The sequence below is a fragment of the Hyla sarda genome, chromosome 3, assembly GCF_029499605.1.
Source record: "Hyla sarda isolate aHylSar1 chromosome 3, aHylSar1.hap1, whole genome shotgun sequence".
NCBI lineage: Eukaryota > Metazoa > Chordata > Amphibia > Anura > Hylidae > Hyla > Hyla sarda.
Genome location: NC_079191.1, coordinates 47,386,632 through 47,401,735, shown reverse-complemented (window position 1 = coordinate 47,401,735; position 15,104 = coordinate 47,386,632). Strand labels below are relative to the sequence as shown.

The 15,104-nt window shown below is 43.8% G+C and overlaps 1 protein-coding gene and 1 pseudogene across 3 annotated transcripts in view; both read left to right on the top strand.

Annotated features, from left to right (window-relative positions):
• MBOAT2 (membrane bound O-acyltransferase domain containing 2) overlaps positions 1–15,104 on the top strand; it is a 226,817-nt gene that overhangs the window by 113,009 nt on the left and 98,704 nt on the right. Inside the window, exon 4 of one of the 3 annotated variants that reach the window (XM_056564139.1) lies at positions 12,167–12,361. The exons of the other annotated variants lie outside the window; for them this stretch is intronic. Coding sequence (XP_056420114.1) covers positions 12,279–12,361 — 83 coding nt within the window. The 5' untranslated portion in view covers positions 12,167–12,278. The remainder of the gene's footprint in view (positions 1–12,166; positions 12,362–15,104) is intronic. 3 annotated transcript variants of the gene reach the window in all.
• LOC130363288 (U2 spliceosomal RNA) lies at positions 12,998–13,101 on the top strand (annotated as a pseudogene).

Here is a 15,104-nt window from a genome sequence, read left to right as displayed (position 1 = left end):
GGCAGGATCATCCTCCTGGCAGGAGCACCGCCATCATCCACCACCAGGATCTGCTGATGGAGGTGCTGCTGCTGGGGGGTGGGTGTTGCTGGTGGATGATGAGGGTGCTACTGCCAGGGGGGGAGCATTAGGTAGGCAGCAGTTCCCCCACATTAGGTAGGTAGCAGTTTCCCCACATTAGGTAGCATCTTTTCCCCACATTAGGCAGCATAGATTCCCCACATGTGGTACCAGTTCCCCCACATTAGGTAGGTACCAGTTACCCCACATTAGGTAGCAATTTCCCCACATTAGGTAGCACAGATTCCCCACATTATGTAGCAGTTTCCCCACATTAGGTAGCATAGATTCCCCACATTTGGTAGCACAGATTACCCACATAAGGTAGCATAGACTCCCCGCATAAGGTAGCATAGACTCCCCACATAAGGTAGCATAGACTCCCCACATAAGGTAGCATAGACTCCCCACATAAGGTAGCATTGACTCCCCACATAAGGTAGCACAGATTCCCCACATTAGGTAGCATAGACTCCCCACATTAGGTAGCATAGACTCCGCACACTTGGTAGTAGTTTCCCCACATTAGGCCGCAGGTTCCCCACAATGGGTCAAAGTCTCCCCACATTAGATCGCTGGTTCAACCCCCCCCCCCCCCCACCCACCACCCCACCACCACCACCACACACACACACACACACAAGAAAAAAACATACAACACAGAGAGACACACACACACAAACACACACACAGTCAGATAGACACACACTCACAGACAGACACACACAGAGTCACACACACAGAGTCACATACACACACAGTCACACACACACACACACACAGAGTCACATACACACACAGTCCCACACACACACACACACACACACACACAGAGAGTCACATACACACACAGTCACACACACACACACAGAGTCACATACACACACAGTCACACACACACACACACACACACAGAGTCACATACACACACAGTCACACACACACACACACACACACAGAGTCACATACACACACAGACAGAGAGACAGACACACACACTTACCCATCCAGCGCAGCGCTCCTTCTCACCTGACGTCCTCCTGCGCGGCCATGCAGTGTGACGTCAGGCCGGCGCAGACGTGGGAGCGGAGGCCGGGCACAGTGCTTGTGATGGCGAGGGGATGTGTGATGACGGACGGGCGCACAGTGCAGGTGAAAGAGGGGGGGTTGCTGACGGATGGAAGGGCGCACCGCACACACGGCGCCGGGGGGGGGGGGGGGGGGGTATGGGTGCTGACGGATGGGAGGCCGGTCGGGCACAGATGGGGGGTGCTGCGGAGCATCTTGGTGTCACCCCATGAGGTTGGTGTCACCCGGTGTGGGCCGCACCCCCCGCACCCGGGTCGCAACGCCGCTGCCTATAGGAGAAGCCAAAGACTAAGGCTTTGTGCACATGGAATGTTCCTCCAAAATTGTACATCTCAAAAGACAGTTGTTTTTAAATAAAATAAAAAAAACAACAACAGCTGACATTACAGCAGTTTTTTTGCTTTTGGGGTGTTTTTTGGCTCATTATTTTTTACTATTCTTGCAGTATATATTTTTTCACTTTGGATGTGTTTTGAACTGCTCACAGCCCATAATAGTTGCCAAAATACAGACACCACAAATGTTTTATGGTCATTATGGTTCACAATATGTGAACAAGTCTCATTTCTGTGTGCACATGCCTTCTTTACAATTACTCATTTCTTTCCCTGCAGTATTCATTTCATTAAACAGGGTTTATGTCATTTTTATTCATTCTTTTGTGCTCTGCAAAGTTGGATCTGCAGTGTTTACTGCCTGCTATGTATTATACAATCATCTATTTTTAGTCATTTAAATAGATTTTTCTTTTTATTTGGTTGAAGACTTGGGATACATCTTATGTCTTCCTCTTGTCACTTTATTAGCTGTTATCTATTCATTCCACGCTGCAGCTTTACCTCTTGTTTTACATTTCTATCTCTGTCAGTTCTTTCTAATTACTTCTGAATGTTTCAGTGAATGTTATAGGGTTTTAGACATTTATTATATTTTACTCTCCTTTACTGTCACACATATTGCCAGGAGAAATACTGGGACAGAAGTGTTGGTCACATTCCATTAATACTCAGTACCATAGTGTCCTGGGCATGTAACTTTATGCTAGTGTGGTGTCCCAGTACTGGACAGCGTCCTGTCATGTAAACATTGCTTCAGGTGCCTGCACTAGGCCCTGCTGCTCAGGTGATGCTTTTATGTTTGTTATAGTCTTTGTCTCTTAATGTATATTGTTTTGCACTGTACCTTTAAGAAATGTACAGGATATTTGTGAGGAGGAATGATGCAGAGTACCCATGTGACCCAGATTTCCCAATAGTGTAGGGGGGAGGAGTTATTCAGTCAGTTAGTTGTTGGAGAGTGTGTGTTCAGTGCAGAGTTCAGTGTGAGCTGCAGCGTGGAGAAGAGACAGCAGAAGTGTGAGGTGATACAAGGGAAGTCTAAAATAAATCTTCAAGAAAGCGACTGTGCCATTCAGCAAGTGTTCCCAACCCAGGAGGAGTCAGAAATTCCTAATTGTGAGCATAATACCTGGTGAGTCAACGAACCACACAGTGATAGTTCATACCATGGCAGTGTAGCGTTAATTGGACACTATCAGAACCCTAGTCAATGTCTATCAAGCCACAGCAAGTCTACAGGGCTCCCAAAGTTTACTCTGCATCTCCTCTACACTGTGAGGATTGTAACAACTACTCCTGTCTCAGTAAAGACAGTTATTTGTAACCTGGTATCCGTGTATTTCTTATCCCGCGCCTGGCCCAGGAGAAGCTGTCCTATCCTCGGACCGTGAAGGTTAATGGTGCCCTGGCATCACATAGTGATAAATCTGACCACCTTGAGCCACAATCTTGCACTACACACAGAAGCACTAGTGCACCATCATACTAGTGCAAGAAAGAAATGTTGCAGGAGGGGGAGTATCTAATCTCTACAGTGTCTAGCACTGTTATAAAGATTTGAATGCTATTAGTGTTATGGGGACAGTGTTGCTGTATTGGTTATTAATACTTGTGGCCGGCTCGGTTAAGCTGTTTTCACACAAAGCATTTTTAGCATTTTTTGCTGCATTCTTTTTAGTACATTTTTCCTGTAGCAGAAGTTACTTTAAACTATACAGTGAACTATGTAGCTTGCATTTAGCATGCACTAAGTATGACTTTTTTAATGTATGCGAAAAATGTCTCTTTGAAAAAGCCACAGAAAAGTTTTCACAAACAAAGTAACAGTGTAAGATGGAGGCCTTATGGGCACGGACACTAACACAATTATAGGGGTGCTGAGGATAGCATTGGTATAGTGGCTTTGAGGTTGGCACTGTTATAGGTCACTAGCACTTGTACTGTTATAGGGCACTGAGGCTGGCATTGTTATAAAGGCACTGTTAAAGGGCAGTGACATTAGTACTGTTATGGGGAACTGAGGCTGGCACTATTAGTGGCACTGAGGTTGGCACTTTTGCAGAGGCACTGAGCTTGGCACTATTATGGGGAACTAAGACTGGAAATGTTATGAGGCACTGAGGCTGGCACTGTTATGGGGCACTGAGGATAGCATTATTTTAGTAGACTGGCACTGTTATCGAGGCACTAAGACAGGCACTGTTATGGGGCACTGAGGCTATGGGGACAAAATGACTAGTATTATATGGTACTTTGCAAACTAGTGTATCCTGCTGACCTAACATACTGCTTCTAACCTCCAAACCCTGCTTTTGTCCTTGCAGTTACTGTAGAGTGCCCCCAAAACCTTACAGTAGCACATGTGAAATATGGAGCTGGTCAAAACAAGTCACTATTCTTAATGGGTCTATGGGAATTTATAGAAATAATTGAAGTAAAAGGTGTATAAAGCATCGTCAGTGTGCCCTCTTACCTCCTACTGCCATGGTCCTACAGATCAGGGAGTGTAAGGAAAATATTTCCAGAGAATCCATTTAAAGTCCCGGAAAACATCCTCCCTATTTCCAGTCGATTGAACAGACTGTAGAGAAATGCGCTTCTCATCTCCTCATTGCCTTTTATTGTGAACACACTTTAATGATTAAGTCATTTACTTCTTGTTTTGATCCTGTCATACTAAGTATTGACACTGAGTCCTCTGTGCCTCCTCCTGGTAACAATGCCATTTGTCACATGTCACTTTCTATTCCCTCTTTCTGACTGAAGGTTATTTTCTTTTTTTCACTTCTTCAATTCCCCTTAAAACCTTTATGTCTGCCTGTTATTAATGTTCTGTCTAATTACTTCTGAATGTTTCAGTGAATGTTATGTGACCGTGAAAAGAAGAATATGAAGATCATACGACCATGGCGTCTAAATCGCCGCGGTTATAAAAGTGCATACATTACTTCTTTTCTTATTATTTCTTAGTATTTTAGAAGTTCTGAATTATTCCCAGGACTGAGAATAAAAAAACACAAAGGCAAAGAATGCAAACAATTCATTTCATAGCACTTAGAGATAAGGCTTATAAGTAATGAAAGGTTACAGCATACACTAGAATATACTAGGAAATTGTTTAACCCCTTAAAGGAGTACTCCGGTGCACACTTTTTTCATTTTATCCTGTCCGGGCTGAAAAATAAAAGAAAACACACTTTATCTTACCTGCCAACGAGCCTCCGGAGCTCCGGTACACTCTGGTACATGTGTTCGGTCCCGGGCTGTATTCTTCTTACTTCCGGTTAGCGCCGGCACATCATACGGTGCTTCAACCTATCACCGGCCGAGGCGGAACATCGCTGCGGCCAGTGATAGGCTGAAGCTCCGTGTGACGTGCCGGGCTAACCGTAAGTAAAAAGAGTACAGCCCGGGGACCGAACACATGTACCGGAGCCCAGGGGGCTCGTTGGCAGGTAAGATAAAGTGTGTTTTCTTTTATTTTGCAGCCCGGACAGGATAAAATGAAAAAAGTGTGCACCAGAGTACTCCTTTAAGGACCAAGCCTTTTTTCACCTTAAGGACCAGGCCAATTAAATATTTGCGTTTTCATTTTTTCCTCCTCGCCTTCTAAAATCCATAACTCCTTTATATTTCCATCTACAGACCCATATAAGGGCTTGTTTTTTGCGTGACCAAGTGTACTTTGTAATGAAACCTCTAATTTTACCATAAAATGTACGGCGAACCCGGAGGAAATTTAAATGAAAACCACAATTTTGCGCAATTTGGAGGGTTTTGTTTTCACACTATACAATTTACGGTAAAAATGACATGTTCTTTATTCTGTGGGTCAATATGATTGAAATGATACCCATGGGTAGATACTTTTATATTTTTTTACCGCTTAAAAAAATCTAAAACTTTTTGTACAAAATCAGTCATTTAAAATCGCCCTTTTTTTGACCACCTATAACTTTTTCATTTTTCCATATATAGGGTGGTATGAGGGCTATTTTTTTGCGCCGTCATCTGTACTTTTTATCGATACTACATTTGCATATATAAAACTTTTTTTTAATAAAATGGGACCAAAAAAAGCTGCAATTTTGGACTTTTTTCAAATTTTTTACATTTATGCCATTCACCGTACGGGATGATTAACATTGTATTTTGATAGTACGGACATTTACACACGCGGCGATACCAAATATGTTTATTAAAAAAATTACGCTTTTTGGTGGTAAAATGGGAAAAACTGACAATTTTTATTATTATTGGGGGAGGGGATTTTTCACTTTTTTTTACTTTTTATTTTTAAATTTTTTCAACTTTTATTTTACACTTTTTATGTCCCCATAGGGGACTATCTATAGCAATCCTTTGATTGCTAATACTGTTCAGTGCAATGTATAGAACATAGCACTGATCAGTATTATCGGTCATCTTCTGCTCTGGTCTGCTCGATCTCAGACCAGAGCAGAAGACCCCAGGAGACGGCCGGAGCCAGGTGAGGGGACCCCCGGCCGCCATGCTGGATGATCGGGCGATCCGATCATCCATTCAAAGTACCGCACTGCCTCAGATGCGGTGATCTGTATTGATCACGGCATCTGAGGGGTTAATGGCGGACATCCGCGCAATCGCGAATGTCGGCCATTACGGGTGGGTCCCCGGCTGCTGCTAGCAGCCAGAACCTGCCGTGTATGACGCGAGCACCATTCTGATGCTCGCGGTCATACACAGGACGTAAATGTACGTCCTGGTGCGGGAAGTCCCGCCAAACCAGGACATACATTTACATCCATGGTCGTTAAGGGGTTAAAAGTAATGTATCATTCAGAAAAGGGCTTATTATTCACATCTACTTTTTATCAAACATAGAAACATAGAATGTGTCGACAGATGAGAACCATTTGGCCCATCTAGTCTGCCCAGTAATCTGAATCCTATCAATAGTCCCTGACCCTATCTTATATGGAGGATAGCCTTATACCTATCCCTATCTTATATGGAGGATAGCCTTATACCTATCCCTATCTTATATGAAGGATAGCCTTATACCTATCCCTATCGTATATGAAGGATAGCCTTATGCTTATCCCATACATGTTTAAACTATTTCATTGTATTTGCAGTGACCACTTCTGCAGGAAGGCTATTCCATCCACTACTCTCTCAGTATGTATTCCCTTTATGTATATAAAAGTCTCTATTATATCCCCTCTGTCTCTTCTTTCTTCTATACATGTTAAGGTCCTTTAATCTTTCCTGGTAAGTTTTATCCTGCAATCCATGTACTAGTTTAGTATCTTCTCTGAACTCTCTCTAGAGTATCTATATCCTTCTGGAGATACGGCCTCCAGTACTGCGCACAATACATCAAGTAGAGCAGGTATCAGCTAGTCGTAAATTAAGTCATATTTATTGGAACCAACCAAAAGCTGCAAGGCACGCAGCACAGCCAGGTAAAAAAAAACATGCAACAAAGCACATAAAGAGGTGTGGACGCGTTTCGGGTCGTAACCCTTCGTTTATGCACGAAGTACCAACGCACCAGGATGTACATTTCCGTCATGCGTCGTTAAGGGGTTAAAGCCAACACCTTTAAAGAGTACCTCTCATGATTTTGTTACATTTTATAATCCTTCCAGTTCACTGCCCCATCATGATAAATCGCCCCCTCCCTTTATTTCTATTATTTTTTAGTTTTCTACCTTGATATTTCTCTGTATTTTCTGCTCAGTCTCAGTCAGATTCACAGACTGGGATGGGGCGTTCCCCAGCAGGTGTGAAATCATCTGAAGCCATACAGGGGAGAACTTCCTCCCTCACTCTTCTACACACAGCCCAGAGCAGTTCAGTGTGAGATGAGCTATGATTGGCTAAGGCTGCACACACACCCCTCAGCACTCCAGACTGCATTTCCTGATTTTGGACTTCTGCCAGGCCAGCAGGAGTCCAAATTCTGTGTAAGAGATGGGGGGAAATGTGCTCTGGACAAGTAGGGAGGCACCTAGTGGCAGCTTTTTTAAACACAAATAAAACATAGAAAACTTCATTTATTTTAAACAAAGTAAATTAGATAGATTTTTTTTATTTACTATAATGAGTGCAATAGCAAGAATTAGTTTTAATGAGAGAGCCCATTAAAAATTTCTGTACATGGACTTCTACAGTTCACCTACTGCTGCATGTGAACTTACCCTTATAGAGCTCAGTTGTAGTCTTTTTTTCAAAACCCTTCTTCCATGGAATGTGTGTACAAGATACCGTCACCCTTGGTGAGTAGGGTGAAGATATCTTGACTATTGTTGACTATTATTTTCATCATACAAATGAACCCACCCGCCTACCTTTATTATGATATCTTGTAGAGGCCTTAAAAGGGATACTCCACCCCTACACATCTTATCCCCTAGGATAGGGGATAAGAGGTCTGATCACGGGGGTCCCGCTGCTGGGGACCCCCACGATCTCACTGTTGCCCCGGCGTTCATTTAGAGAGTCGTGTGCAGTGCTGGAGGCTCATAACATCATGATCATGCCCTGCTCGTGATGTCATGGCCACACCCCCTCAATGCAAGTCTATGGGAGGGGGCGTGATGGGAGTCCCTCCCCCTCCCATAGACTTGCATTGAGGGGGCGTGGCCATGATGTCACAAACCTTTGCCCCGCATCGCCAGTCATCCAGCACGGAGCGAACTTTGCTCCGTGCACCAGATGTCTGAGGTGCCGCAGGCGAGATCGCGGGGGGCCCCAGCGGCAGGACCCCTGCGATCAGACATCTTATCCCCTATCCTTTGGATAAGGGATAAGATGTCTAGGGGCAGAGCACCCCTGTAAGTGCCTTAATCCCAGTGTCTTTGATCTCATATCGCTATTCCATCTTCTCCACACATCTTTAGTGCTTCCTAATTTCACTCATGATTAATGCCCAGTGACTTAAAGCTAAGATACTGTTTTCATATTTACCTTGAATGCGTAGGGCTGATATATTGTTCAGCATATAAGTAATGACTCTGTATTGGTTTAATTTTCTATAAAATCCAATAGGACCCATTTAGGCATGTGTCTTCCAAGGCAATCCACTGATAAGCACCAATTATCTGGGCCATTCTCCTCCACTAATGGACTGGATGTATTGGCGTCAGTGATTTCAAGCCTCCATTACTTTATCCTTCAAGGCTATTAGGCACATTCAGCCTAATCTCTTAGATGTCTGTGTTTTTTCCACCTTCAATAGCACATGCAATCCATACTGCAATACATTCGGACAGTCTTCAGACCCTTCCACATTTTGTTTTATTGCGGCCTTCTGCAAATTCCAACAAAATTCAGGTTTTCTTCCATCATTCTGCACTCAGTACCCCATAGTGACAAAGTGATAACAGAATGCTGAAAATCTTTGCAAATGGATTAATTGCAAAAACTTAAATATTGCATTAACGTAAATATTCAGAGCCTTTAGGCAGCAATTACAGCCTCCAGTCATTTAAGGGATGATGCTACAAGGTTTACACTCCTTGTCAGGTTGGATGGGGATCGTCATTTTCAGGTATCTCCAGAGATGTCAGGGCTCTGACATTGCAACGTCAGAAGGTAAACCGTTGGTTTGTCCAAGGTCCAGAGCGCTCTCAATCAGGGTTTTATTAAAAATATCTCTTTACTTAACTAAATGTATCTTACCCACAACCCTGACCTGTCTTCCTGTCTGAGTCTCTAAAAAACACCTCTAAAGTATAATGCTGCCACCACTATGGTTGACTGTAGGGATGGTATTGGACGGGTGTTGATCAGTGCCTGGTTTCTTAGAATGCTTAGAATTGAGGACAGGACATTTAATGTTGGTTTTATCAGATGAGAGTGTCTTGGTTCTTAGTCCTTTAGTTGTATTTTTTCAAACTTCAGGTGGACTTGTTACGTCTCATACTGAGGAGAGGCTTGTTTCTACCATAAAGCCCAGATTTGTGAAGAGCTGCAGGGACAATTTACCTTCTGAAGTTTCTCCTTTCTTCACACAGGATCGTCGAAACTCAGCCAGAGTGACCATTGGAACCTGGGTCACTGGAGTTAGTAAGACTTTTCTCTCTTGGTGGTTGGTGGGGTGACCAGCTCTAGGAAGATCCTGGTTGCTCCAGACTTTTATGACCATTTAAGAATTATGGAGACAACGGTGCCCTTGGCAACTTGTGCAGCAGACATTTTGTGTACCCTTCATCATCTGTGGATCTTTGGCTCCACACAATCCTGTCTCTGAGCTCTACAGGCAGTGCTTTCTTCCTCATGGCATGATCTTTGCTCCAATATGCATTGTCAGCGGAAAGACTTATGTAGATAGGGCTGTGTCTTTCCCATAATGGCCAATAAACTGATTTAAACACAGGTGGATTCCATGCAGAACACTAAATACTGTATAATATGGTTGCACCGTTGCCTTGAGGCATTACCATTGTCTTTCACATACTGTAAGTGAAACATCCCGGTCAGATCCACCTGTAGAGCCCTGATGGCAGCACTGACAATAGGCCATGGCTGGTATCTCATTTTAAACAGAAAACTAAAGACCATTATACAACAGGGTATAATTTGTACAAGCTGGATACATTACATGTGTTAAGGGTCAAGTACCCGGCACCCCGTTTGTAATCAGTCCCCGGAACGTGTTCGCTCCGGGACTGATTACAGGCGACCACCCCTCCCGTAGGCTTGCATTGAGGGGCAGAGCGTGACGTCACACGGGAGCGGAGGCGTGACATCACACGCCGCTGGGCCCGGTGGTCGCCTGTAATCAGTCCCGGAGCGAACACGATCCGGGGACTGATTACAAACGGGGTGCCACATGCATGATCCCGGGGGTCCCCAGCGGCGGGACTCCCGCGATCAGGCATCTTATCCCCTATCCTTTGGATAGGGGAAAAGATGTGTACGCACCGGAGAACCCCTTTAAAAGTAGTTAAATAGTAAGAACACCATAACATGTTTCTATAATATTTTTTATATATGGAAATGTTCCTTCTCAGAACTCACATTCTTTTATTAAGATCAGAATTTTACCAAACAATGTATATTGAACAAGACAGATCTGGCACACCAACTGCAAAGGGCCTCGGTTATAACAAATAGTATAAAAAGGGGTGTCATAGCGAAGGTATGCAATACAGGAGAGAAACCAAGTAATCCTAATTTTAAGTGACTTAAAGGTCACCGAGCAATGTAGGAACATACTAAAGAATGCTGGCACAATATTTAGTTCTATAAAAAAAAAAAAAAAAAAATATATATATATATATATATATATATATATATATATATATAAAAGAAACAATATGCAAAATGTATATGGAGGTATATGGATAGGGGTGTATGCAGTAGAAGGTTAAACCTTATGCCCTTATTCCTGACTTAGCCTAGCTCTTAGCTGATCTTTATGGTTCTACTTTTAGAAGGACATTTATACAATGCAGCTCACTGCTGGCTGGAGCAGTCCTGTGCTGCTGTGCCCAGACCCCTACATTCAGCAGACATGGTAATTGTATATACTGTAGTGTGTGTGTGTGTGTGTATGCTGTATGTATACTGTGTAAGTGTCTCATGGGCAGACACAGATGTACCTGGATTTATCAAGAGGTGTGCGCCTTTTCAAAAATCCAGTGCGATCCTACACAGGTTGGGCTTTCCTAATGCTGATATGTCATATGCCAGTCTTAGTAAATTCTTCCCATTATAAATAAAGCTTCATATTACTTGCAGTACATCATGGCTTACATGGTTTTGTAGATCATTTAAGGAATATACCTTGACTATTATTCATGGTTTTTAGAAGCACAGGGGACCCTTGATCTGGAGATACTGTAGGTGTGGGCCCCAGAGGAGGGACCTACATCTATCAGAAATGCTAGCATATCCAGTGGATATGCCAAAAACGTCCAAGATGGGAATACCCCTTTAAGGTTTTTTTCAATTTTAGTGAAGTAACGCAACATTTTTTTGTATATTCTTCATTTGTAGATATATATATATATATATATATATATAAATATTTATATATTTCTGCTTATAAACATGCTTTACCTTCAGATCTCCCGATAACCTATAATTTCCTGGTTCCGGCTTTTACTTCTCTCATATATATAATATCATTCTGCAAGATTTATGGATTTAATCCGCTGTTGCAATGTTTTTCTTTATATACCCCATTATGGGATTATTTCGCCTTCTCCACTGAAATAACTTTGGACAACTTAAGAAACCACTTATACTACACTAGTTATTTGCTGAACTGACAATAGCCCGAAGCAAAGGACTATCAAAGCCTGACGTTTTTGTCTTCTGTTACTGTGCAGAAAAAGTGAGATTTAGCCAAAAATCCATGGGTTTTACAGAGCCTTCTCCAGGCAGATGCTGATCTGTATTGCATGTACTAATCGCTTTGGCAGCCAACCAAACAGAACAGCTGTCTACCCTGCAGGTGGAGCACATGGCTCCGGTCCCCATTCTGGTACACCCCACCCTTGTAGCAGAGAAGAGCAGCATGACTATAGTGCAAGGGTGGGACAAGTTCTCTTGGTGCTCACATTGTTCAGCCAACAGCTATAGATCAGCTATGCACAAATTAATCAAATTAATCATTACTATTGAAAAGATCCTTCACAAGGCCCTAATATTAGGAGTGAACGGTTTATATTTTCGTCCACTAGGGGTCCTCCTTATGGATAGATATAGCTGTCCTGTTTCCTGGCTAAGTACGATTGTCTCCTTCAACGACCTGGCAGAGACAAAAAGAAAGTTCGAGCAGGAGCACAATACTTCATGAATTTGCAAAATAAAAGCATGAACAGGATTTGTATGACGGGAAGGTGGTCAGGACCCTTTACAATTTTTGAGATCAGACAGTAGGTACTCTTTAAGGTACTTTTACGGCTGCACAAATGATTACTTGATCATTCGTGAAACCGTTCACTTCAATCATTGTCAGTAGTACATCTTGTTGTAGTATATGCCAATAAGATGCAGACAGAACATGATCAGGGTCACATGATCCTAGTGATCAGCTGACAAAGAAGGAACAGCTTGTTTGGCAGCTGATCGTTGGGCCTTTTACATGGGGCAATAGGAAGCCTATTTGTCCAATAATCACACAGATTGGGGATAAGTGTATGATCGCATGGGTTCTGAGTGCCGGGTCCCCCCTGAGATCTCAAAACGGAGTCCCTTTTCAAAATGTAGCAGTGATGGGGTGTGCGCACTACTCCTCCACTCTCTATAGGAGCGTCTGGAGAAAGCCAAGCAGTTCCACCAGTTGAACCCATATGATCATACACTTTTCCCCTTTCGTGTTGTGGTCGGACAAACCCATTGGGAGAGATTTATTAAAACCTGTCCAGAGGAAAAGATTGCTTCTTTCATTTGGGAAAAGGCCTCTAAAAAAGGCTTGGGTGTGACTGCTGCTTCACCCAAGCCTTGGTGCCCCAGGGACTGTAGAATCCATGCAGAGACACCAGTATTATAAATGGTGCATGGTCAGTGGGTGTCCTTCGGCCTTTTGGCTAAGATCAAGTGTAGTATCTGTTCTTATCAGTTGTTTGGTCTTTGCCATTGATGTAGGATAGATGCTGTCCTGATGTGACCTGTTTCCTCCAGGTCTCGCCATGAGGTTGGGGGTGTAGAGCCAAGGTACTTTTGTGCCTTGGGGAGTGGTGACCCTGAGGTGCTGAAATTCACTGGGTGTTATAGCTCACTGAGTGAATGCACTGCACCACACACTCTTCACCTTTGGCACTCACCCTTGGTATCCTGGCCTTCTGGCTAGGATCAGGGAAATTTTTATAGATCGGCCGGATGACCGGGCAGTATATCTGCACTTATTCACTAATTTCTTATTTTTGTATGTCACTGTGCCACTTTGCGTGTTTTGTTTGTACACAGGATTTGTCAGGATGCGGTAGCCCTTCTGGGTGTCCCTCCTGGCGGTCTAGGGGAGGTGTGTGTGGCCATTCGGTTCCTCACCTCCCTGCAACCCCTGGGCATCTTGGCTTTGGTCAAGAAGCTATCAGTATATGGCTCCTTGGCTGATACCTTGGTTATTTGCGTCCCCTTAGTAGCTTCGGTGAAAAGAGGCATCGAACCTGGATCCTTGCAGGTGCCTTTTGGCACGGAGGTGAAGGGAAGGTTTGTTGGGGGGCTTCTCTCCTGTTGGAGAAGGGCTTAGCAATAGACTGCATCCTTTGTGCATGTTTTTTTAGTGTGACACGTTTGCACTTTTTCTTGCACTTTGGGTGATAAAGAGCACGTTCCTCGGCTCTTAAAAGATAGTGGGGGTCCCTGTTTGGATTTTGGGAGCCAGGTATGGGAAAAGTTGGTCAGCCTTTTATATATTTTGTTACCCTATGTACATTGTAAAATAGTGCCAATAGTATTCAATATTAGTAATCATATCAGTCTAGTAGTTTCCATGTATGCTAACAGCACCGTAACGTTATAACAGTGTTAATATAATTGAGGTATACAGGCGCTAGTGTATGTGTGAGCTGCATGTGCCCAGCTGGGCATTTCTGTAATCCCTCCTCCTCACAGGGTCTCCTTACTCCCACATAAGAGATTATGAATGCTTAAATAAAAACAATACAAATGTCCTACTAGCCGTCCATGCTGCCATGTGTCGAATTTGTCTTGCTGAGATTTATTGCATAAATTCCTCTCACGAGGTTGGTTACCATGACATCCCTAACTCTGACAAACGTACGTTAAAATTATCTTGAGTTTGTTTCAATAAAACTGCAGTTTTAGGAAAAATCTAGAATGAAAAACTTGTCACTGATTGTATGTTGATTAATTTGTCATATTGCGGTGTGCACTGAGATCCAACATCCCGCTGTAAGGATACACAATGCCAAAGGAAATTTGCACTTTTTCCTCATAAGGCAAATGCACGTGCTTGGGGGCATAGAGTTCTTTATGTTGGGCCTTTTCCATCAATTTGGCCAGCTCGGCTTTGTGACGGGCCCTTTCCCTTTCTGCAGTTGGGATTGGTGGGAGTGGCTTCCCAGGTAATGGTTGAAGTACTCTGTGCATGTAGTCGATCAGCTCCGGCTCATCTCCGAATACCCATTGCGGCAATTTTGGTGAGCACGGTCGTGGACTTGGCAAGCTTGATCGAGGAATGACCTCAGGACTGGAGGAGGAAAAATAGGCCGCCTCTGGCGGGGTACTCACAGCAGACTCCTCCGACGGGATCTCGGCCCACGAGCCCCAGGTTCTGTGGTGAGGGGACAATCTCACCGGTGATGCACCTCCAGGTGTCCCTGCGCTGTATGCTGGAGGTGTCTCTGGCCAATCGTCGTCATCATCAGGCAGTGGGGGAAGATTGCAGGCCCCCTCTTAGTCTAATGACAACCACTGCAGATGGTCAGCAAACTCTTGAAAAAGTTGGGCTGCAACTGCCACAACTTTCCGTGTTTCCCGCACCATTTTGCCAACTTTACCACGTGAAACGCTGCTCTCCGTCATGTCTGTACTCTTCGGCTCTCTGTGCAGTCTGAAGAGGTTGCTGTGCGTGGCGTCTTTTATAGTGGGCTTCTCCAAAATGGCGCTGGGCAAGAAGGATGCTATCGGTGCAGCCCCGACTTCCGGTCCCTC